Source organism: Beta vulgaris, chromosome 4 (genome assembly GCF_026745355.1).
Source record: "Beta vulgaris subsp. vulgaris cultivar EL10 chromosome 4, EL10.2, whole genome shotgun sequence".
Lineage (NCBI taxonomy): Eukaryota > Viridiplantae > Streptophyta > Magnoliopsida > Caryophyllales > Amaranthaceae > Beta > Beta vulgaris.
In genome coordinates, this window is record NC_079205.1 from 58383080 (window position 1) to 58407557 (window position 24478).

General features: G+C 36.3%; 1 protein-coding gene across 1 annotated transcript; it reads left to right on the forward strand.

Moving 5' to 3' along the window:
• Positions 1-4845: 4845 nt before the first annotated feature.
• Positions 4846-24264, forward strand: LOC104890457 (probable inactive ATP-dependent zinc metalloprotease FTSHI 5, chloroplastic). Its single transcript, XM_010675957.4, has 19 exons — positions 4846-6045; positions 7149-7623; positions 8448-8648; positions 8737-9030; positions 9114-9383; positions 10625-10714; positions 10798-10929; positions 12831-13004; positions 14117-14238; positions 14350-14551; positions 15702-15830; positions 19067-19249; positions 19434-19553; positions 20539-20724; positions 20869-20943; positions 22779-22838; positions 22952-23059; positions 23689-23769; positions 23855-24264. Exons 1-19 carry the CDS (start codon positions 5063-5065, stop codon positions 23924-23926), a joined length of 3957 nt encoding a protein of 1318 aa, XP_010674259.1. The 5' UTR covers positions 4846-5062; the 3' UTR covers positions 23927-24264.
• Positions 24265-24478: the final 214 nt, after the last annotated feature.

Genomic DNA, 24478 nt, shown 5'->3' on the forward strand with positions numbered 1-24478 from the left:
CTCGTGGAATATAATGCACAAAATGTTAGTTGTGTCTAGGAGTGAGACAAACATAAAAAGGTAAAAAGAGTTTGTGTTGGAGAGCTGAATCTTTCGACATGCAAAATATTAAAGATCCAACAATATTACAAATCTGATAGCATTGATGGAAAAAGAAGATATCTTAAAAGTACGTGAAGGGCTAGTTAAAGGAAGAACCATGCAAAAAAAATTTATTCTTAATTAATTTATGTTGTTTCTAGTATACCTTTTTATATTGAATAGTTATTAGGCCCAGGCTATGTCCCGGGTAAGAAAAATTTTTATTTATTAATATAATACTTTATGATAATAAAAATAAACACAACTTAGCCTAGTGGTTAAGACTTTAGTATATGTACTTGAGGTCTCGTGGTCAAACCTTATACTACACAATTTCTAAATTTTATTATTATTCTACATAGATTACATGAACTAAAACTCCCTAGGGGTAGTACTGTAGTAGTCAACACTGCTCTTCAAATGGTATCATGCATACATAATTAATTTTAATGAACATGCAAATTTATTTATTTTTAAGGATGCAAGGGATATGTTTAATAACATTAACTGTGGAAACATGGATCACTAAGGCTCCGTTTGGTAGGGCGTAAAACATTTTCCCGGAAAATTATTTTCCTCCATTTTCAGTTTTACATTGTTTGGTTGGCAAAAGAGTGTAAAACCATTTTTCCTTGGGGTAAAATTACTCTCTCAATGATGGAAAACCATTTTCCTTTCAAAATGAAGGGAAAACTAATTTCCTTATCTCTCTTGTATACTTTTCTCACTAACTCCTTATTTTCCCTTTCATTTTCTTTTCATTTCATCATTTTCCTTACATGAAACCAAACAACGGAAAACTAATTTTGGAATTGTGTTTTTCATTGTAAATTGTTTTCCATGAAAATCATTTTACACTGAAAATGTTTTACGCCCTACCAAACGAAGCCTAAGAGAAGTTAGATGAGATGGTGATTCTTTGAAAATCCTTACATAAGGTCAAGGGTTCGAGCCCAAGCTTCAGCATATTTATTTTTAAAATAATGACCACTTGACTTTGTTGGTTAACAGACACGACGTTGTTACGCACGCCTTTTAATATATTAGTATAGATTACATTGACTATCACCACTCTAGCAATTGACTATGGTAAAACACCTAATAAAGTATCCCCTAAAAAAAAAATCTAATAAAGTACATATTTCATCACTAGATCAACACATATAAAATCACCCCGCCTTAATTATAAGTAAATATCCGAGTAAACAAGATAAACCAAATAAATTATCCCAAGAATCATTACATGACATATATTTTGAATGTTAAGTATCCTTATATTTGTAAGGGCACTAAATAAAATAAGAATGGAAAATATATGATCCTATTAATCATAAATGATATGTCCATATCTTTATAAGTAATAATAGTAAATTCAACAATGAATAATTTAAGGAGACCACTCAAATAATATGTAATGATTTTTTTCCTACCATTGATTTCGCATTCACTATATCACCTCTATATAATGCTACATAACCATGCTAATTGATTGTCTGAGAACAAAATGTAGCACATAAAAATATTGCAATTAAGGTAACTGCTCTCTTCTCTCTCGTCTTAGTACTGCAAATAAATTTATTTGAGATTGAAGAGAAATTATTTGACGGGTCATAGACATGTAAAGTTAGATATTAGAGTTCGTATTGTGTCGGACGAGAGTCCGACACAATATTTTCGTCGGACGACTTCAGGTAGTCTTCATTTTTTTCCAGTTAGTCTTCTTTTTTTTTCAGTTGGTTTCAATTTTTTCCCAGTTTGTCTTAATTTTTTTTCCAGTTATTCTTCATTTTCTTTCAGTTAGTCTAAATGAAAGTAAGTTACCTCTAGATGAAAGTAACTTAGGTCTAACTGAAAGTAACTTAGGTCTAACTGAAAGTAACTTAGGTCTAAATAAAAGTAAGTTACCTCTAAATGAAAGTAACTTAGGTCTAACTGAAAGTAACTTAGGTCTAACTGAAAGTAACTTAGGTCTAAATGAAAGTAAGTTACCTCTAAATGAAAGTAACTTAGGTCTAACTGACAGTAACTTAGGTCTAACTAAAAGTAAGTTGGGTCTAAATGAAAGTAAGTTAGGTCTAAATGAATCCATTGTATATATGATTTTGTAGCAAGAAATTAGAAAACAAAACCTACTTACTTGTTACCTTGTGCTGGTTTTGAAGATTTTTTATATAATCAACAACAAAATCCAGCATATCTGCCGTGTTGGTTTGATGTCAGAAATGTAACTCTTTCTGTTTGTAAAGCTCTCATGTAACTCTTTCTGTAGCTTGGACTTAAAACTCTCATACTCACTCTCATGTAACTCTTTCTGTTTTTAAAGCTAAAATTGTAAGGCTGCCCCAAACCCTATTGTAAGATCTTGAATTTGCAATGACGGAATGAAAGAGCAATTAGTAGATTATACACCAAGGTGTAGGATGAGCATCCTACACCTTGTCCAAAACTACGTAGTTTTGATGGTTTTAGGGGAGCCAAAAGTTGGCAGACTTTTGGTAGTATTTATGAAAGTGGGCCAGCTCTTTCTCTCTCATCACTCACTCATTCCCTCCCTTTCTCTCTCATTTATTTTTCAAGAACCATTTCAATTATCTCTCTCTCATTTATTTTGTTCTTCATTTATTTCTCCCTTATTTTCATTCATTTGTATTATAAATTTTCAAATGTTGATATTTGATGTTATTTTATGTTTTGCATTTTTAAAACTTTTTTTGATGTACAAATGCATATGGTTTGATGTATATACGAGTGTACATTTGGGGATTTTCAGTGATCAAAGTAATGACCATCAGTGTACATTGTGATTTATCCTTATTTACGTTGGTTGCGGTACCTTTTTTTATTATTAGCTCCACATACAGTTCATGTACATGTACGTACCTAGCATGTACACTTTGTTGACATTCATGTACATTAACTGGGTTAACGTTACAATCATGTTGTTATGTGTTGACCTTTTGTTTTAATTCTCGTATTGAGTTTTTTTTTTGTTTTGGATGTCTATTATTGTTCATTGTGTGTTATTGACAATTTTATGGGGGGATGTCATTGTACATTTTGATTTTGTTAATGAACAACCACGAAGCCAAGAATGTACAAAGAAACATAATGGAATAAAAGTAACCCAATTCCTAAAGCTGATGTCAAGTGAGTAATTTGCAATCTTTGTACACTGGTGTGTTGATGTTTGTTCGCTAATGAAATTCAATATGTACAATTACAGTCCTATACCTCATAGTGCTCCAGGTGCCACAAAAAAAACTCAATATGGGTATTAAAACAAAAGGTCAATACATAACAACATGATTGTAACCCAGTTAATGTACATGAATGTCAACAAAGTGTACATGCAAGGTACGTGCATGTACATGCAACTGTATGTGGAGCTAATAATAAAAAAAGGTACCGCAACCAACGTAAATAAGGATAAATCACAATGTACACTGATGGTCATTACTTTGATCACTGAAAATAAGGATACATTATTGTTTGATTGAATGTTCACTAGATATGACTCAATGTACAATTATTCTAACAAGATTGTTCAATTATTAAGCCTGAATGTACAATGTTGTTATGACTAAATGTTGAAGTTATTTTATAGAGCTGACTTTGTTCTGTGTACATTAAAGTTGCGTTAATGATCATTGTGTATGACTAAATATACATTAGCTTCACTAACATGCATGCATAACATATTCTATAGACACAAACAAAACAAAAAAAAACTCAATATGGGTACTAGATTAAAAGGTCAACACATAACAACATGATTGTAACCCACTTAATGTACATGAATGTCAACAAAGTGTACATGCAATGTACGTGCATGTACATGCAATTGTAGGTGGAGTTAATAATAAAAAAAAAGGTTCCACAACCAACGTAAATAAGGATAAATCACAATGTACACTGATGGTCAATACTTTGATCACTGAAAATCCCCAAATGTACACTCGTATATTATTGTACATCAAACCATATGCATTTGTACATTAAAAAAAGTTTTAAAAATGCAAAACAGAATATAAAATCAAATATCAACATTTGGAAATTTAAAATAGAAATGAATGAAAATAAGGGAGAAATAAATGAAGAACAAAATAAATGAGAGAGATAATTGAAATGGTTCTTGAAAAATAAATGAGAGAGAAAAAGAGGGAATGAGTGAGTGATGAGAGAGAAAAAGCTGGCCCACCTAAAAATTCTGCCAAAAGCCTGCCAAATTTTGACCCTCCTAAAAGCATCAAAACTACGTAGTTTTGGCCAAGGTGTAGGTTCCTCATCCTACACCCTGGTGCAGGATCTAAATTGCGATGAAAGAGTACCAAAAATTATATAAAAAAAAAGACTGCTAGTGAGGAGAGAGAAAGCGCCAGAAATGTGGTTGAGAAACTGAATAAGCTTCTTCTATACGAATGCAAATAATGTTGAGGAGAGAGAAAATAAACAACACAACAAATTTTGTGGAAAGATGGAAAATCATTCATACCTGTCCGACGGAAAGTATGGGTCAGACGGTCTGACCCAATACTTTCACTAGATATTAATGCATTCATTTGATTGATAATGTTAAATTATCAAGCTATTCGCAAGCATATAGTGTCAAGTTGGGTCATGTTTAACTTGTACTCATCAAAGTTTCGAGTTCGAATCAAGTTTAATTCAAGCCAATTCAGTTCGAGTTATAATCGAGCTTGAGTTCGAGTTGCTCGCAAGCGGCTTAACTCGAGTAACACCCCCTAATTAATTCCCTAAATCGCTCGACTGAGCCGGGGGTAACAATTCCGCATTTTGAAACCAAAACCTCCCGAACCCAGACACCTTTCCGATAAACCCCGTTGTTGTGGTATCATTCCCAAATTCCTCTTACACTCTCAGTCTCATCTACACTGCAAAATCTCCATGAAAACTTGACCTTTTTTATCTCTAACTTTCTCTCCCAATTCCTCCATTTTGCACAAAACTTTTCAATTCCCTTATGTTCCCATCATGTCCTTCTTCTTCAAACTCCATTGTTACTCCCCTTCAATCAATCCCACATTACACTTCATTCCCACTCTTAACTCACCACCCCCATAAAAGAAAATTCTTAACATCCTCCACCAAATTTGCAGTAAAAAAATCATACCCATGTAGCTCTATCCTCTTTTTTAGGAGAAATTCAGTTGGGGTTTGCTTCTCTAGTAATTTCGAAGATTCCCAAGTGTTTAATTCTAGTATTGTTTCGAATAGTTTTGATCGAAAAGATGGTTTTTTTAGCTGTATATCGAAGTCAATTGCGTTTACATTGTTTTTGATTGTAATTGGGATGTGTCCAATTGGTGGGAATCAACATCCTGCTATTGCCTTGCCTGTAATTAGTGATTTGTTATGGAGAAGGAAGGGGAAAATTGTGAAAGAAGAGCCCACATTGGTGTCGTGGAGCGAGCACGAGTATTCGGGGCATACACAGAGGTTGTTAGAGAGTGTTTCAGGAGTGTTGAAGGTGATGAAGGAAGTTAGGGATGGGGAGAGTGGTATTAAGGATTTAGAGGTTGCTTTGAAGGAGGTTAAGTTGAAGAAATATGAGATACAAAGTGAGATAATGAGTAGGCTTTTTGCTGAAGTGAGGAAGTTTGGGAAGAAGAAGGAGAAGTTGATTGAGAGAGCAGATAAAGTACTTATTGCTGTATTGAATGCGAAAAGGGAGCAGGACAAGCTGTTGATTAGCCTGAGAGTTACTCGTGGCGATGATCCTGAGGATGAGAATGTTAGAGAAAGGATTGGTAGGTCAGTGGAGAGGTTGGATAATGGTGAGAAGGAATACAATGAGCTGCAGGAGAAGCTTGAGGAGATTGAGGAGCAGAAGTCGAGGATGGAGACCATGGTGTTTAGTATTGGTGTGAGGGAGCTTTCGTTTATCGAGAAGGAATGCGAGCTCTTGGTCCAGAGGTTTATTCTAGAGATTAGGCATAATGCAAGGTAACTTGGTAATTGTTGTTCCTGTTGTTTTTCTTTCCCTCCCAAACTTGATGATTTTTAACCTTTTGCAACTCGAGCATGGTACTCTTAAAATTCAACATTGGTTCAAATGTAGTGGTTCAAATATATCTCATATAGGATTAGGACCATGAGATACATAGCTGGATTAGTCACATTGCACTTCGTAGCTAATGTGGTGAATTTGAGAAACTGGAAATAGTCTACTTGATCATTGAAGTGCAATAATTGGTTATATGTTTTTTGAGCATCTGATCTATCTAAACATTTGTGGCAACTATGACTTAGTTTTATTGTAGTGTTTAGCTTCAGTATGCATAAATCATATTTCCTTCATGACTGACTATATTGAATAATGCGGTTTCATAAATGATCTTTAGTGGATTACATGATTTTCTGTAAAAAGGTTTCTTATGGGCAAAAAGAATAACATCCATAAGCCAATTGAAGAGAAGGATGGAGGAATTTCAATATAGAGCAACCAGTCTGTATGTTTTCATTTTCTTTACAAATTATCTACTATCTGCAATGACCCTCTTGGGCCTCTTCTAGTTTTCTGCTGAGGGAGGGTGACTTCAGATCTTGGCACTGGCACTTTGGGGAAAATGTTCGAGATCGGGAATTGATGAAGTTACTAGATTGTCTGCTCTTATGTTCTCTTGTCATTCAATCCATAGCCAAGTAAATAAGAATCACATGCTAAGGTCTTTCTGTGGGGAAATATTTTGCTTTGAAGACTTTCAGTAGAATCATTACTAGTGAGTACTTACGGATTGTAAATCTAAAGGTCTGTGGAGAAGCTTCTGTTGGCGTGTTTGATGCATTCAAAGAGAGGGGAACTTTGGACTTTGGAGTCATCAGTTCTTTTTCTATGAGGTGTTGGGGTGGCTTCTTTCTATGAGGTGTTGGGGTGGCTTCTTATTTTTATGGATGAATATGCCTCATTTTCTAGATTTTGATGTGAATACCGGGCTGCTTGTACTTGCTTGCTAATTGCTCTGCTGCAGTCATTTCTGCTAGCATGATTCTATCAAAAATTAAGCTAATAGGTTGTATCTTATTCTATTGTGGTTGTGTCATTGCAGTCCAGGCGAAACTTCTTCTGTAGCACATTCTAGGAATGATATACAGAAAGGCTTAGAAGCTGCTCAAAGAGAACACTTGAAACAGATGGTGTTGCCTGGGGTGGTGGAGTTTGATGATGCTCTTGGGCCTCTCTTTGATAGGGAGCAAATGAACTTTGCACTACGAGTAAAGCAAACCCTTAAAGAATCAAAAAATCTGCAAAGAGAATTGGAGGCTCGTATCCGCAAAGATATGAAGAAACATGGGGAGGAGATGCGTATTATTCAGAATACACCGGAGGGCGAGATTTTGAAAGGTTTTCCAGAAGTTGAATGGAAATGGTTGTTTGGTAATAAAGAGGTTGTGGTCCCTAAGGCTGTAAGCATTCACTTACATCATGGATGGAAGAGATGGCGAGAAGATGCAAAAGCAAAGTTAAAAAAAAGTGTGTTGGACGATGTCGATCTTGGTAAACAATATGTGTCTAAGATACAGGTAATGTCTTGTGGAACACTACTCATTGAGTAGATTGTATCAGACTGATTGTGCGCATACATTCACCTTCTGACATATGTTAGTAAGTATGCATGAATGTGTATGAGCAATGCATTTAACGTAGGACGGTAGGAGAGAAAGATGTGAGGGGAAAGAAAGCTTGTTGAATCAGATCTTACATGAACATTGAACAATCAACATCATTCTTGTTGACTAAGAACCAGATAAAATCTTGAATTTATTGAAGATATCAAGTTTTATTTCGGGAAAATCAAATTATAAAGTTAGTAATTGTGGGACCAACTGAACTCATACTTTTTAGCCATGTATAGATGTCTTTGTCAAGGAAGAGAAAATTTCCTTTGGGAATGAGTTATATACCGAGTATCGCTCATGACTAGTTCTGCGGGGAGGTTCTTTGTCCTCTCTGGTTGTAGTTCCTCATTCATTTCAAACATGTTTTCTGAACTTATCTAGAGATCAATGAGGTTGTGCTAGTGGTTAAGAATGAGAGTCATGTTTCCCTTCCTTGAATGCTTTTTTCTTCCTATTGAAAGATTCAGATTATGGGAAGTTCCTTCTGAGTGGAGGCTGGAGTATGGTTCTATTAGCCAGTATGTCAACATCTGCTTTCTTTGACAGACTTTACTTCTGTATTGTTAGCTTTTCCTTGATGCTTCTTCTTTACTTGTATCGTCTGAAATGAAATAAGTTAGTTTGTGCTTAAGTTGTGTCAGTTAACTTAAGTCCATTAGACATTATAAATACTTTTCGACTCTTTGAACTGTAGTCAGCTAAAGATTTTGTTTACATATAATACGCAGGAGCGCATTATAATGGATCGCGACAGAGTGGTTTCCAAGACATTTTACAACGAGGAGAAAAAACGGTGGGAAATGGACCCCATTGCAGTTCCAGGTGCAGTCTCCAAGAACCTTGTGCAGTATGCTCAAATAAGGCATGATTGGGGGGCCATGTACATTGGATTGAAGGGCGAGGATAAGGAATTTTATGTTAACTTGCAGGTCATAATTTATAAAGTACAGTTATTTTTGTACATGTGTCTTGTGTGTGTATGATCTTGGCGTTTCTGACAAGAACACCTCATTGCAGGAATATGAACTTCTGTTTGAAGATTTTGGAGGGTTTGATGAATTGTATATCAAAATGCTAGCATCTGGTGTTCCAACTGCTGTACACCTTATGTGGATTCCATTGTCAGAGTTAAATATCTATGAGCAATTTCTTTTGGTAGCAAGATTTACTTATCTAAGCTTTGATTCCATATGGAACAACCCAATCGTCTCTCATGGTAGAAAGTTAATGTGGGAGGAAATAGTAAACACCAATGATGACATAATGACGGTTTTTGTGTTTCCAATCATGGAGTTTATAATACCTTATCCGGTAATTTTGCTTGTCGTATATTGTTGCTAGTGTAACTCGCCATTTAATCTTGATACTCATTTCAGATTGCTTCCACTCTGTAGGTGAAAATAAGGCTTGGAATGGCCTGGCCCGAGGAAATAGATCAGAGTGTTGGCTCAACATGGTACTTGGAATGGCAATCTATGGCGGATATTAGTTTTAGATCGAGGAAATTAGGAACTCTCCGGTGGTACTTTTTGTTTATCGTCAAAAGTGTCATATATGGATATGTATTGTATCACACGTTTCGATTTATGAGGAGAAAGATCCCTGGGTTACTTGGCTATGGGCCTTACCGCCGAGATCCAAATTTTCGGAAGCTTCGGAAATTGGTATGTCTTCAGCTTCACCTTTGTTATGATGTATCACCCGGTCAACGACTTGAGATGTTAGTTCCTAGTTACCAATAACCTGCTTTAGACAGATGTGTCATATTTGCTTGCAATTTCTTATGTAGTAGAAAGAAACTGTATCTATTCTAGTGCTCCGTGCAGTTTATTTCCTTGCCAAAGTTCGCAAGGATTGGTGAGTAGCTAACATCTACAGTCACCTTGCTAGAATTAGTCATTTTATTGCTATGGTAGGAAGAATCTGTGTAACTGTAACCTATCTACCATGTGGGTTATTGTTCTGTTGTATTCCTTTTCTTTAATTTATTATGTTTCTGTGTGTTCGGGAGAGGAGAAAGGGTAGTTTGTCCATACTTTTTCATTGTTTGTGCAATAGACAGGAGAAGCAAACAGATAGTCCACTCTACTCCCCTGCAAAATATAAAAGAAGAAACATAAAAGGAAAAAGCAGTAGAAGAAGATCAGAAACTGCTTGAAGAGCTGAATTACCAATAGAAATATGTTCCTGTTTACTTTTACTCATCTGAATAACCTATGTAGATAGTGGGTGCTCGCAGTCCAAATTTGTAGTTCTGTTTTTGTCCTGAATTAAGTCAAAGTCTGTTTGACAAGATCTAATTTGGATTGTCAAGCTGTTCAACCTATGGCACTTAAATAAAGTTCAGGACCATGTTGTTTAGTGCAAATAAGGCCTAATTGGGCAGTAAATATTGGTAGAATATTTAACTTGCTTTAGTTTAATGCTGTAATAACTATTTTTTTAGAAACTGTAGGATAAGAGAATCTGGTGACGAACTCACTAGTCAGTACTAGCTAAAACCTAAAATCTTGTTTCTTGCTTGTGAACTGGAATGAAGTAGTAGTGACTAATTCCAACACTTCATGGTTCTGGACCACCTGCTTTCTCTATAGAATAATTGACATTAAAGAAGCAGGCGGGGCACAATTTTATCTGTTCATGGACTTCATGCAATCTTATGGAGCATTACTTCTCTCCCTCTTTCTCGCTCTTTGAGTAGAAAGATGAGTTTATTAATTGAAAGTATGGAATTTGCTGGGGAAGCCAAATCCAATCAACATTCCTTAGATTAAAAATAAAGCTTCTGGCTGAGAAACCCAGTTGTGAAGACACTGCTATTTTACTTTCCTTTTTCCAGCTGTTTTATGAGTATATATAGCCTACTACTTTTTTTTTTTTTTTTTTTTTTTTTTTGTGATTGCAGGTATGGTATAATAGATATAAGAGGCAGATAATTTTAAGTAAGAAGAGAGCTGGGGTGGATCCAATTAAAACTGTGTTTGATAATATGAAGGTAAAAGTTTGTATGCTGGGTTTATTACTGTATTTTCATATTAATGTTGTATATTGAATTATTGACTGCTCTCTGTTCTTTAGAGAGTGAAAAATCCACCAATACCATTAAGCGAATTTTCAAGTGTCGAGTCTATGAGGGAGGAGATTAATGAAGTTGTGGCATTTTTACAAAATCCAAGTGCATTTCAGAAGCTGGGAGCTCGTGCACCTCGGGTATGCTAACGATTAAGATTTTACTGGGTGTTCTTTGACATCATATATCTTAGCTGCAATGTTCGTAGTTTTTGGTGATTGTTTTATTAATTTCTCTGCTTTATATAAGCCAAAACAGAGTTTTGTGCAGGAATGCTGCAGCCACCTAGAATAGGAAAATATCTAAACGAATTGTGCTCCTTTACAACATAGACGCAAGCGCAAACTGCAAACATACTATGCTAAAAAACCTTTGATTTGCAGTCATGATGCAGCTGAGCTATATTACCATGCCAAGGATATGATCTCATAAGTCACAAACTAAGATGTGCACAATGCATCAAATATGTCAGAACCATGCTTTCTAGGAAGGGTATCTGTTGGGAACCACATCATGTGCATAGAAGATGATAATAGGCTGTACACTTATAATAGAGACAACAAATGTTATGAACTAAATCGAATGAAACAACAAAAACATATACGAACAAATCTGAAGTTTGAATTTCAAAGACCGAAGACAAACGCAACATATTGTGGAAAATCTGCTCTGTAACAAGTAGGTAACAAGACATTCTTGCAACTACTTAATCAACAATTCTGATTATAGTCCCGGACAGTCTCTATAGCTTGTGTTACAAATCCCTTTCTTCAAGAATACCAATAGGGTTCTTGTGTCCCACGTAGTGTCTCATCTAGTGTCATTTAGTGTCCCATATAGTTCTTGTCTTGCCACCTGAGCCACTTACATAAATCACCTAACGTAGTTAATTTCAGATTGAAAGTGGGACACAGGATGAGACATGTGATCTCAACTTCAAGTAGACCTCCCAAGCTTTCTAAGAGCGTTTCTAGCTCCTCACAAGTGTCCTTTTTCTGGTCTGGAGTTGGGTTCATTTCTTCTGGAAGATCTTTTTTCTGAAAGAAAGCACTATTTGACGAACACGTCTATATAGAACAAAGTATATATAGACTGTAATACCCTCACTATATAGAAGAGGCTATTGAAAGAATGGTCATTGATTTTGTACATGCAATATAATTTAATTGCACAAGGGGATCTTACTTAAAATTTAATTTTACAATACAATATTGTAATGTGGTCCCTTTCAATTTATGCCAAGTAGTGTAAATGTACATGCACATATGCATATTATAATGATGTCCAAAGTAAACAACCTATATCTTGATTTTTGCACATTCAAATATTATAATTGCACGTACAAATTAAGTATGGAAGTTTACATGCAAAATATTATGATTGTATAGGCAACTTTATGATCATTTTGCAAGATCGTGCTTTGGTCATTTTTATTGTAAATGCCCTGTATTCTAGAATTACTTGCACATACGCACAAGCTCATCAACATGGCCTATTTGCACATTCAATTTATATTATATATTCCTTCAGCAATGTTTAAGTTCTACCGGGCCTGAAAACCTTCACTTTTAATTGTAATAATTTTAACTTCGCACCTTTTTTCAGCATAGGACGGTTCGCTACATAGCCCGATCCTTTTTATATTAAGCCTTCTGTTCGAATTTATTTTCAATATAATATGTGCCTTTTGTATCTATGTGATTTACACCCTCCATTTCTCTTCTAATCTACACACTTTTCTTTCTAAACCATTTCAAAATAGTTCTACTCATTGTTTTCTTGCCATTCTTGGACATGGGCCCTTGAACTTATTGTCCAATACTCCAATTCAACCTTCATGTCATGTACTTTATGGTTACCTCTTCTTCTCTCTCATACTTTTACAATTTTACTCTCTTTCATACATTTTTTCTTCCTCTCTGATAATTTTACTTTTTCCTTGATTATGGTTAAAAGCAAAGTGTGTAGATTGTTAGAAACAGAGGTAGTACTAACTTGGGGAAGCCTATTTGCTATTGAACTTATTTCATGTTCCTTGCAGGGTGTTCTTATTGTTGGTGAGAGAGGGACTGGGAAAACCTCCCTTGCATTGGCTATTGCTGCAGAAGCCAGGGTGCCTCTTGTTGAGGTCAAAGCACAGCAGTTGGAAGCTAGACTCTGGGTTGGGCAAGGTGCTTCCAATCTCAGAGAATTGTTTCAGACAGCACGAGACTTGGTAGATCTCCATATTTTTGTTTTCCTTTATCTGTTTGTTCAAGTAATGGAGAATCGCAGTTCAAGATGTTCTTTCTTCTAGTTGTCGTGTGACTGGAATTTAAAGTTCTTTATTACTTTTACAAATTGGCTTAATGGTATTTTCAAATGTGAGCTATGGTATAGATTCATGCAAACGAAGGAGTATGCTTTTGGTCTCTGTTCACCGTACTCCTTATCTAAACACCTTGGGTAAGGAAGGGGGGAGTTACAATATATGCAGACTTAAGTTGTACAATTGTAGAGAGGCTCTTCAGGACTCCCTACAATTGTGACGTTGCCTCTGTCTGTTGATATGAGAGGCAACTTACTAGTCTTCTACTTCATGTCAAATAAGAAGTAAAGGAAAGTTTATTGAAACGCTTTCTTTTGTGTCAATCTCAGTCAGATTCTGTCCTAGAATTATGAAGAAGGGGATTAAGAGCAAGTGTTGAAGGCTATGTTACGCAGACACGGATTGAGTGTCTACTCGGATACGGGTGTCCAAGTGTCCGACTCGTCTATTTTGTAGAGAAAAGTCCAGTTTTTAGTTTGAAATGAAGTATCCAAGTAAAGTGTCGTGTCGGACACGACACGACACGACACCCCGTTTTTGAGGTAAATGAAGGTGTCGGAGTAACACTGGTTGAAGGTCTTTGGCCTGACAACGTAATTGGTGATAAATAATCTTTAAGCTTTATTGCACCTGCTTTCTGGTTCTTGTTTCTTTTTCTTGTCTCCTTGGTTTCATAATGATTTTCATGGGATATTATCATCTAACATACTTGGAAGTAACATGGTTTACTTTCAAAAATCTTTGTAACTTTCGGGTATTTGCTAGATTTTGATTCTTTCCAAATTATCATCTTGATGCTTTCATTTCATATGTAATTCTTATGGAAAGCTGAAGGTGAACAAAATTCCCAGAGTATGAAGGCCATGGCTTCCATGATATCTGTGTTTCTTCTCCTTAAAATCTATCAGCACACTTAAAAAGAAAATCACCATATTATTCCATTTCAAATTTATGTCTGTTTTACTCCAAAAGACAGGAGGTTTCTTGTGGTTTAACTAAATTACTGATGCTATCCTTAGGCACCTGTGATCATATTTGTGGAGGATTTTGACCTGTTCGCTGGTGTCCGTGGCAAATTCATCCATACAAAAAAGCAGGATCATGAGGCTTTTATCAATCAAATGCTTGTGGAGCTTGACGGGTAGCCTTACTTTCTATTAACAAATTCTTAGTGTGTGTGTGTGTGTGTATCATATTTGATTACCCATAGAAGCAACTTAAAGTAATTCTAGAAACCAAATTATTCATGCAGGTTTGAGAAGCAAGATGGAGTCGTTTTGATGGCTACTACAAGAAATCTGAATCAAGTTGACCAAGCTTTACGCCGTCCTGGTCGGATGGATAGAATCTTTAATCTTCAGCGTCCAACTCAAGCAGAAAGAGAGAAGCTGTTGCGCACTGCTGCTAAAGGATCTATGGATCCTGAAGTTGTGGATTTTGTGGATTGGAGAAAGGTGATTTAAAATCTAAATAGTGTTACACTCTTCTGTGAACCATTGGAGTTTGCTTGGATGCTTTCGCTTTCTTATTATCGTTTTCTTCAGTTGCTAGACTGGCTTTACTCTCTGGAAACAAGTTGTGCAGCCAAGCTTTTAAAATTATTGAGGGGGTATTTTATCTGGGGGGTAATCAAGAAGGGGAAGATGAGCACTGAGTTGAGTGAGCCCCCTTTGTTGGTGTTTGGTTCACTTTTTTTTTTTTTTTTCTTTTTGTTCTCTTTCTCCTATTGTGCTGAATAGAATTTTACCCCAACCCCCTTCTTCCTGATCCTCTCACACCCCCAGGGACTTAAACTCCCCCATCTCAGGTTTTAATATTAACATCACAACATCAATTACCACCCACGTCCCACCCGCCACCAGGCCCACCACTGCACTGCATCACCGACTACTAATGCATTGCACCACCATCGTGATTTATCACCACCAGCTTACCCTCCTATCACTAGGCATCCTCTCAACCATGACCCATCCTAGACAACCACCAAAAGGAGACCATGAACCCAAACCACCACCAAAATGCGGCGAGAAAACATAAGAGAGAACAAATTCAAGGAAAAGTTGGGAAGCATACCTTGTAAATATTTCGATCTGGTAAATAGATCTGGGGAACCATAATTATGGACTCAATGGTCAAAATCAAGCAGCAAAGCTTCTAATTTAAAGCTTTAATAGTGCAATTACCTCAATTATCTCAATTACTCAAATAAATTCGACTATTGTTAATGGTTGGTGAAAGAGCATAATAGGAAAGAACATGAAGATGGTGGCTTGTTGGAGGAGAGAAGATGGAGATGCGGGTCTGTGAAGGAGAGTAGAAAATGATGCGTGGTGTTTGTGAATAAAGGAGATAAAGAGTTTGGTGGGTGGGGTTGTTTCCCTTTTATATTAAAAGTGAACCAAACATGTCGTGATTTTCCCTTCCTTGTTTCCTTATTACCTTTCTTGATTCCTTTCCTTTCTTTGTTTGTGAACCAAATGGCTCCTGATTTATGGTTCTTGGTTTGGACTATGTACTTGCATTGATCATGTTTCTAATTCCTTTTTATGGTTTATATGTCAACTTTGGAACTGTTATATGGGATTCTAACTGCCTTGCGTGTAGGTGGCTGAGAAAACAGCTCTTCTACGCCCTAGTGAGCTGAAACTTGTCCCCATGGCTTTGGAAGGTAGTGCTTTCAGAAGCAAGTTTCTTGACAAAGATGAGCTGATGAGCTACTGTAGCTGGTTTGCGGTCAGTGTCCAAGTTTACTAGTTTGTCAAGTGCCTTTTTATGTCTATTGCTGCTTTACTGAATTAGACGTGCTTGCCTTGGTAGTTAAAAAGCTGAATGATGCCGGGTATGATCTATGTATGTCCACTTGATGTGAATTGTGAGCTTGTATTGATGAGCCATGAGGAATTGAAAAATGATGCTAATTTGCGAAGCCATCAACTCTTTGTGAAGGAGGACCTTTATTGAAATTATTTCTATTATGCAACTGCTAACCCTGGGGATAATTTTGGTGTAAGAACAGAACATATAATTATTAAATTATTAGTGTATAGAGAAAGGGCCTGATGGATCTGTGGATGTTGAAGACCTTAGTGAACTAGTAGAGTGAAGTTAGTTACAATTTAACTTTAAAGCATCCTCCTGTCCCCCTTTTATTTAGTAAAAGAAGTGATATACTGAAGTAGGTCAACACTATGTTGAAAGAGCCACCAAATCCAAATGATGGCATCTTAAAAAGAATAGTAACTCTGGTTTTGCTCACTAGTGGAAATAGAAGTAGTTATGATTCTTTTAACTAGCAGGATCTTGGTCCCTTCATGCTCAACTCTGATTCCCAACTGAAAATTGCGGCATAAACCCTGTGACTGTTTTCCTATGGGATGTGGAGTGTAGAGAATCTTTTGCCAAGATTAGGACCTTGTTATAACTATTTAAACTTTGTTACTCTAAAATTAGCCGGAAAGAATGTAACAATGATAATAACAATCTAGTATAGTTCCCACCTTGAATGTGGTCTAGGGTTCAGTATTCAAACTAGTAAGGCAACTAGTTTGATAAGACTTGCAGGAAACCCCTATATTTTTAAAAAAATATAATAAGTAGGAAAATTGTCACAATAAATCTCGAGTTTAGGGTGTTTCTCCATATTAATCCCAAGTTTGATTTATTTTTGGATAATCGCAAGTTTGATGACACCCTTCCCATATTGAGCCCAAATAAAAACTGATCAATTTAGCAGTTAAAAAATATTCACTCAAAATGCTCTAATTAACCATGACAGTCTAATGGGTGGAAAGGAGAGAGGATGGAGAAAAGATAGGAATTGGACCAAAAAAATAGCAAAAGATAACCCGTGAAATAGGTAACAAGTTATGAGGGACCAATATTGGAAGAGTATCAACATCGAATTATTCATAAATAAAACAAACTTGAGATGAGGATGGAGAGACATCCAATACTTGGTATTTATGGTTACAATTTTCCTTAAAAAATAATATAAAAAGCAGGACTAGGAAATTGACCTTTTCTACCCTTTATACGAACTTAGTGAAAGTAGATTTACAGTAAGAATAATTGTGATAGCAATAGCGTTGACGATACTAACAATGCTTAAAGTAACAATAATAAAAAGAAAGATTGTCAAACATCAGTAGAAGTAGTAGTGATAAATGTAAAATATGGAGAAGTCTTGGTAACAGCTACTTTAAAATGAAGAAGGAAGACATACAATGATACAAGAATCTAGAGTAGACATACAATGAGTAGGGGGAATGTAGTGGCGAAATCCGATGTTCAAATTCTTAGGCTAGAAAGGTTGAAAAAGGCTCCTACTTGTTTTTAGCTATACGGATGCTGATTCCTATTGTTGAACCCTCTCTCCTTGGCCCCTCCCCCTATTTAAAAGGGGAAAAAAAGAGGTTAAAGTAGGAATAGGAGAGTAAAATTTTCCCCTTTTTTGTTTACATAGTGAAAGTAGATTTACAGTTAGAATATTTGTAACAGCAATAGCATTGATAGTAATAACAAGTCTAGAAGTAATAACAGTAGTAGAAGTGGTAGTGAAAAATGTATAAATTTGGGAGAGGAAGTGGTAACAGCTACTAAGATGGAGGAAGACATATAAGAATCTAGGGTGAACATAAAAAGGATGGGGAATGATAGGGGAGAAATTTGATTTTTTCTGTTCAAATCGAGATTAGATTAGCTTAGGTTGGTCATGTCTTTTTTCATGCCTAATTTCTTAGGCTAGAAAGGCTAAAAGCGCTCTCAGTTTCAGCTTTATGGTTCCTGGAGTGCAATAACGTTGTATAAAGGATCATGTCTTCAGCTATGCCAACTGCTGCCAATCTGCCCTGTCACCTGACCTCACTCCAATAATTTTTTGGTATGCCTTGTCTTCGTGTACAGTCCCTTAGAATGGTCTTTTGTATCTCCTTATTGAAAGATTTGGGTGTTGCCTCTTTGTAATCTCATTGCCTAGAGTATACTCTATTTGCTTCTGCCAGAACACAGCTGGCAGAATGTTGTGGCATTGATCACAAACTAGGAAGTGTGAAATTATTTACTGAAGCTTACTTGGACGCCATAGTGGCTCACTGGTGGATATTGTTATGTCACAGTGCAATCTGATCATGCAATGAACTGGAAATCTAAGCAGATAGATTTAAAGGATGAACATGATGTTTTATATTATCGAGTGAGAAACACAGAAATGTAAACTCATTTTCACATGAAGGACATGACTGAGCTAAGGTCTTTTCTAGGCGTAGAAGTGGATAGAAATGATGCTGGTCTTTTTCTTTCACAAAGTTAAGATGTTCTGGATTTGCTGGAAGAAGACAAGCTTAAGGACTGCAAGCCTTTGAAGCTGCCAATGGACAGTAATGTCAAGAAGATATCAGATGCAGAAACTAGTCTAAGAAAGCGTCAAAAGTATCAAAGATTCGCTGGGAAAGATAATTGTCCAGTATTCGAGAAACTTGACAGTTGACACTCTCCCAAAGTTAACTAAGCAAGCTAAATAACTTCTCAATACTTCTTTGATTTCTTCTCTCCCTAAATCCTCTATTTATAGTAGACTTGCGTACTATCTCCTCTCACTAGCTGCCTTCCTCCCCAAGCTAACATTATATCTAGTGTGTATTACCAAAAGTACACCTACCCCCCTAGACTAGTCCACTACAGATCATTAAAAACTTGTGGCTGTTAGAACGTTCTCAAGCCACTTGAGTGGGATCATATTTTTGGATGAAAAACTATGTTTGATTGTGGATGCCAAAATCTAAAACGAATCAACATGTAGATAATTTTACATTATCTATGGGTGGTTTTTGCTACTAGTTTGTAAAAATGAAGTCATGAGATCACACTACCTTTATCTGGAATGAATTGCTAACACGAGATGACAGATACAGACCTACTTCACTAATCACTCACTGTTAATTATATGATTTATGTCCTATTTTTACATGTAGACTTTCGGTGTTTTTATCCCTAACTGGCTGAGGAAAACAAAAGCTGCAAGAAAGATAAGCAGTGTGGTCGTGAACCATTTGGGACTGGCATTGACAAGAGCAGATATGCAGAATGTCGTTAATCAAATGGAACCATATGGTCAGATTAGCAATGGAATTGAAATGTATACTCCTCCAATTGATGTAAGTTTTTCTTCCCCATTTTTTTTTAGATTTTTTGCCATTTATACACTTCTGCCAAGTTTTGATAGTTCACTTTGGTATCTATTGGCACTGAAATGGTCTTATTGTTTGCTGACTTTATTTGCTTTCTGATCCTGCCTATCTCCCTTAGATATTTGATAAGCCTTACATTTTCTTTTGACAGTGGACAAGGGAGACAAAGTTTCCGCATGCTGTATGGGCTGCTGGTCGTGGTCTCATTGCGCTTCTTTTGCCGAACTTTGATGATGTTGATAATATATGGCTTGAGCCCCGTGCGTGGGAGGTTAGTTACCTTCAACCATCTTTTTTGTGTTGCTTACTTAGTTTTCTCATCTAATATCAGAAAGCTTGCCAAATGGTAATCTGTCAAAGAATGTATTTAAGCAATGGTGATAGTTCAAGCTTTGACGGCTCTGTAATTGGAACATTTTGCCACACGTTGCTGATAGTGCAAGCACTTGTCTTGTATTCTCGTGACTATTTGCTGGGATGAAGCTGTCTTGCTATTCATACAATTGTGTTTGCTTTCAAAGTTTTACTCATTCTAGTCCATTGTCCTACCACAATTGCATGCATTTGACAAATGATTAAGATTTATTTATTATCTTATCTAAGCATTGAGTTTGAAGTGGAGCAGCCCTCTTTTCTTTACTGTAGACTATTGCCGATGTTAGATATGAAATGTTCTGAGAAAGAAGAGATTTTCTAATTTTCGTAAAAAATAAGAGATATTGTACCTTTTTATTTTTTGGCTGTGAGTCTTTGTACTGCCATTTTGATGATATTATTCTTTACCCTATCGGCCTATCCCTCTCTGGTTCTTTCTTCTCTCTCACTCTCTTAGATTTTTCTTGCTTGTGCTATGTGCCATTGGAGTTAATAATCCTACTTGGAGTAAAAATAGAGAAGGGCAATACGGCATTGATATGACCATGTGGGGGTAATGGTTGATAATTGGCAGTTCTTTTCCCTTCTCCATGAAAGGGTCTGATCATGTGAGAATTGTGATAATTATGATGGTCGTATATTCTTTTCCCTTCTTCATGCCCAAGATCGGGAAGACAGCTCTTTATGACGTATCTACTAGTTAGATTAACTGCTAGGTTTATGTTTTAGTTTTTCCATGTTTATGGTCTTCGTTTTGCTTTCACATTTTGTGCTTTTGCTTCTTACTGATAACAATATTAGCATTGGGCTGGCCAGTCACTTGTCCGGTTAAACTGGTCAAAGTAATCTTGACAAGCAGCAAGTCTCATGATCTTTTGCAGGGAATTGGATGTACCAAAATCACTAAATCTAAAAATGGAGGCTCTATGAACGAAAATGTAGAAACTCTATCATATCTGGAGAAAAAGCTTGTCTTTTGCTTTGGATCACATGTTGCGTCACAATTGCTACTTCCGTTTGGGGATGAAAATATGCTGTCTGCTTCAGAACTGAAGCAGGCACAGGAGGTAGGTATCATGTTGGTTTTTCACATGTTGCGCTTCTGCTTCTTCTCTTTTTTACAAGTTTCACATATTTCATTTTTACATGACCTAAAAATTAATTGAACCTTGACGCTTTAATTTGAAACTTGGTTATATATTGCACTGCAGATAGCTACTAGAATGGTTATCCAGTATGGATGGGGACCTGACAACAGTCCTACAGTTTACCACCATGGAGATGCGGTATTTTCCTAAACCTCAATCTCTTATCTCTGTTTATAAGTCAAATTTTCTGGTAGAGCCTAAAAAAGAAAAGAAGAAAATTTGACTGGTGCTTGTATGAGCCATATATCTTCAGGGTGAAACTAGGAGCAAGAACAGCTATTAGACCTTCACTTGAGAGATCCAATTGCACTCTGCGTTCCTGTTTGACATGTTTCAAATTCAACTTCCCGTATGATTTTTCAGTCAAAATTTGATATCTTTGACCACTAAATTGTTAAAAGTAGTAGAGATGATACTATTAAATTTATTTTCCAAAATAATTTCTCGACAATTATTTGTAACTACTATCCTAGTATATGGTAAGAGGCTAATTATGATAAAAGCTCGTCCTTGGAGACCGCTGAAAGTCAATGGGGAAGTTAACTCTGCAACAGAGATAGAATTAGAATCGGATAGTTGTCGACTGTATCTACATGCATAAACAACTGTGCTATTGCCTACAGGCGGCAAGGGTGCGAGCCTAACACAGATCAAAACTTGGGGTGCGAGCCTAACACAGATTTAAAAGGCCCGAAATGGATGGAGTCTGGTGGCAGGCTGGATTTTTGATTGGGCGACACTTTGAAAAAAGTGATTTTGATTAATGCAAGAGCCTGATACAATGATTGAATCCTCACTCAGTGCTAATGAATGGTAGTATGGGACAACTGGATGTGAAGCTGAAGTCGATTAATGTTAGATATGCTGCAAAGAAGCTTATGTACAAGTTAATGATTTGAACTAGTGAACACTGAACTCTGTGAGCACAGGCTCCACATGGAGGAAGTACCATCAAGCATGGTTTAGAGGCCCACAAAGCATTAAAAAAACTCTCAATTCTGGAAGTACAGTGCAAACTCTAACTCCAGGATTAGAAAAATTATAGGGAGATAGCTAGACATGGTTGTGAGGACTGAGGACTCGTAAAAGTATCTGAAACTCCGCATGACTTCTGCAAGGGCCTTTCACATTAAAGTTGTACGTTGAATTTTTTCACGTCATCTTGTTTGCTACGCCCACTGTTTCTAAGATTAGAGCATGTTGACCACTTTTGTGCTGATTAGATTTTAGTTAAAGTTAGTTAAATTTGCATCAGTAATAGGAATTGACATGAAATAGTATATTGATAATATAAAAATAACCTATCATCTTACCTTCATTTATGAAGTAGCATTTAATAATCCATTGCTATTGTTGAATAACTTATATTTTGAAACTAATTTGTTTGGCTAAAATGCCATGTAATTAGATTTGTAGAAATACTTATTAAATTATGAGCTCGTATCCGTTTGTGGAAGTATGCGTAACTTTCCCCACCTTTCCTCTTCTTTTAGATTTTTGTTTGTCCGACACGGTGATTAAAGATATTGAGGTGCTTTTGGGTGTTCAGCATTCACTGCAAATTAAATATAGATTGAAGAATCTAAAGTAATGTGCTTGTCAATAAGTAGAGTCTGAATTTTGTTTGCGCACTCAGTATGGGGGGGAGATAGTATCTCTCTTTTAATTTTAATGAATTGATCCTTGTATGACCCTCATATAATGTTAGGGTGCAACTGCAGCATCTCTTAGAATGGGTAACATAAGAATTATTTATTTGGGGTTCAACAAGGTTCACATTAGTAAAGGATTGCGAGGGAGTACAATATTACAGTAGTGATATTTCGCCCGTCTCATCATGATGGCATTATCCTTTGTATAAGTTAATTTCATATAAACTGGTATTTCTTTGAGTTCTGTACAATGCTAGTATCTATTCGTACCTCTGCTTTTCGTTACGATCTAATTTGTGCACTATTCTAAACCTTCAATAGGATACCGCTTTAAGCATGGGAAACAAGTACGAATACGAAATGGCTGCTAAAGTTGAGAAGGTATGTTAACCATAAAGGTTCAAGTTTCTTGGGCTCTTCTGATAAGGTCTTCTTGGATTTGCTGGGGCAGCACCCATGATTCAGAAATTGTTAACCTTTCCTTGCATTGGCAGATGTACTATTTGGCATATGATAAAGCTAAAGATATGCTGCAGAAAAATCAATTGGCACTGGAAAAGATTGTTGATGAATTGCTTGAGTTTGAAATTTTGACAGGAAAGGTATGAGTTGTTTTGCTGTTGAATGGTAACTTCTTTTCAGGGCTCTTGTTTGTTTTCTTTCCTCCGTCCTGTTCCCACTCATGGAAAAGAGGAAACCCAAGAGAATAACAATAGTGCATATGGTATCTCTACTGCAAATGTTCTTGCTCATAGTGTGTACACATTCCAATGCACATTTTGAAGTCCCTGTACTGGATTGAGATGTATTTAGCTAATTGAGCTAGACTAGTTTTGAATATGGCTACATCTTTCGCTACCCCTTTGGCATCTTTTCTTTTCTTTTTTTATAAAAGAAATGCCTCTTGACTATCTTTCTAGACGATTTAGCCGAGTTTCGTTTATAGTTTAGTTCTCTATGGCTATTGGCTCCTCATCTTATTTTCACAATAAACAAGTTGAGATGAAGTTAAGTTTGAGATAAGTTCAAGGCGTATAAGTTCAGATAAGGGCCAATAAGGAATACCGGCTTTCAACTTACAATTACCATAATTCAGATTAGTTAGGTTAAAGGTTAATAAGTTGAGAGAAGTTTAGGGCCAATAAGTTCATATACGTTTGGTTTAGGGCTAACAAAGTTCAGATGAGCGGATATTAGAGGACGTATCCTAATTCTCCATTCCCCTGTACAGGATTTGGACAGAATTATTGAAAGCAATGGCGTAATTCGAGAGAAAGAGCCTTTTTCCCTGTTGAGGGTTTATGATCATGAGGTAATATTCATACAACTGTGGAAGATTTTATCATGTTGGACTATTTATTCTTAGAACTGACAAGTAGGTGCCTCTGTTTGTGCAGCCCTTGTCTGTCAGGTATCTAGATGATGATGGCAGTGCATCAGAAACTGCTCTTCTAGGTGCAGCAACTTAGGAGACTGTTGTCAGTGTTGCAGTTGACTACTTCGCGACACAGCTAAAAGTCTCTCTTTCATCAGAGGATGATGCTTCAAATGGGGAGTGAGTGAAAATTGCTGGACTTCTCAGTGCATTAATTTATACAGCATAATTTGCTACGCGTCAGAGATCATTGTACATATACATAGCTTCAAAATCAATAGTGTCAGTTTTTCTTTGTTTTTTTCTCCCAATCATCGTGTACAAAAATTGGCCCAAGTTAAGTTGAGCTCAGAATTTTGTAAGCAATTCAGCCTCATACACTATGAAATTTTTTGATCTTGAAAGCAGAAAGGTAAGATGCCGTCAAAGATACGTGATCTTCTTATATAATTCTAGCTATTTTCAGAACTTTCTAATCAGCTCAGAGTTGTTATTAATTGGAAAGAGAGAGCACCACCCTTAAGGTGGAGAAGTAAATGAATCTCGAATCCACAAGGAACCTTCAATCTAGACTAGAAAACTGGAACTAGAAGAAAAACACTATGATATCCCAACTCGGCGTGTCATGAGAATCGAACCCGCCAAC

Excerpts from the sequence above, each read along its gene's own strand:
- LOC104890457 (XM_010675957.4), top strand. The coding sequence starts at position 5,063 with ATGTTCCCATCATGTCCTTCTTCTTCAAACTCCATTGTTACTCCCCTT. Across the intron at positions 6,046-7,148 it reads GAGATTAGGCATAATGCAAG|TCCAGGCGAAACTTCTTCTG; the intron begins GTAACTTGGTAA and ends GTGTCATTGCAG. Across the intron at positions 23,770-23,854 it reads TGAGGGTTTATGATCATGAG|CCCTTGTCTGTCAGGTATCT; the intron begins GTAATATTCATA and ends CTGTTTGTGCAG.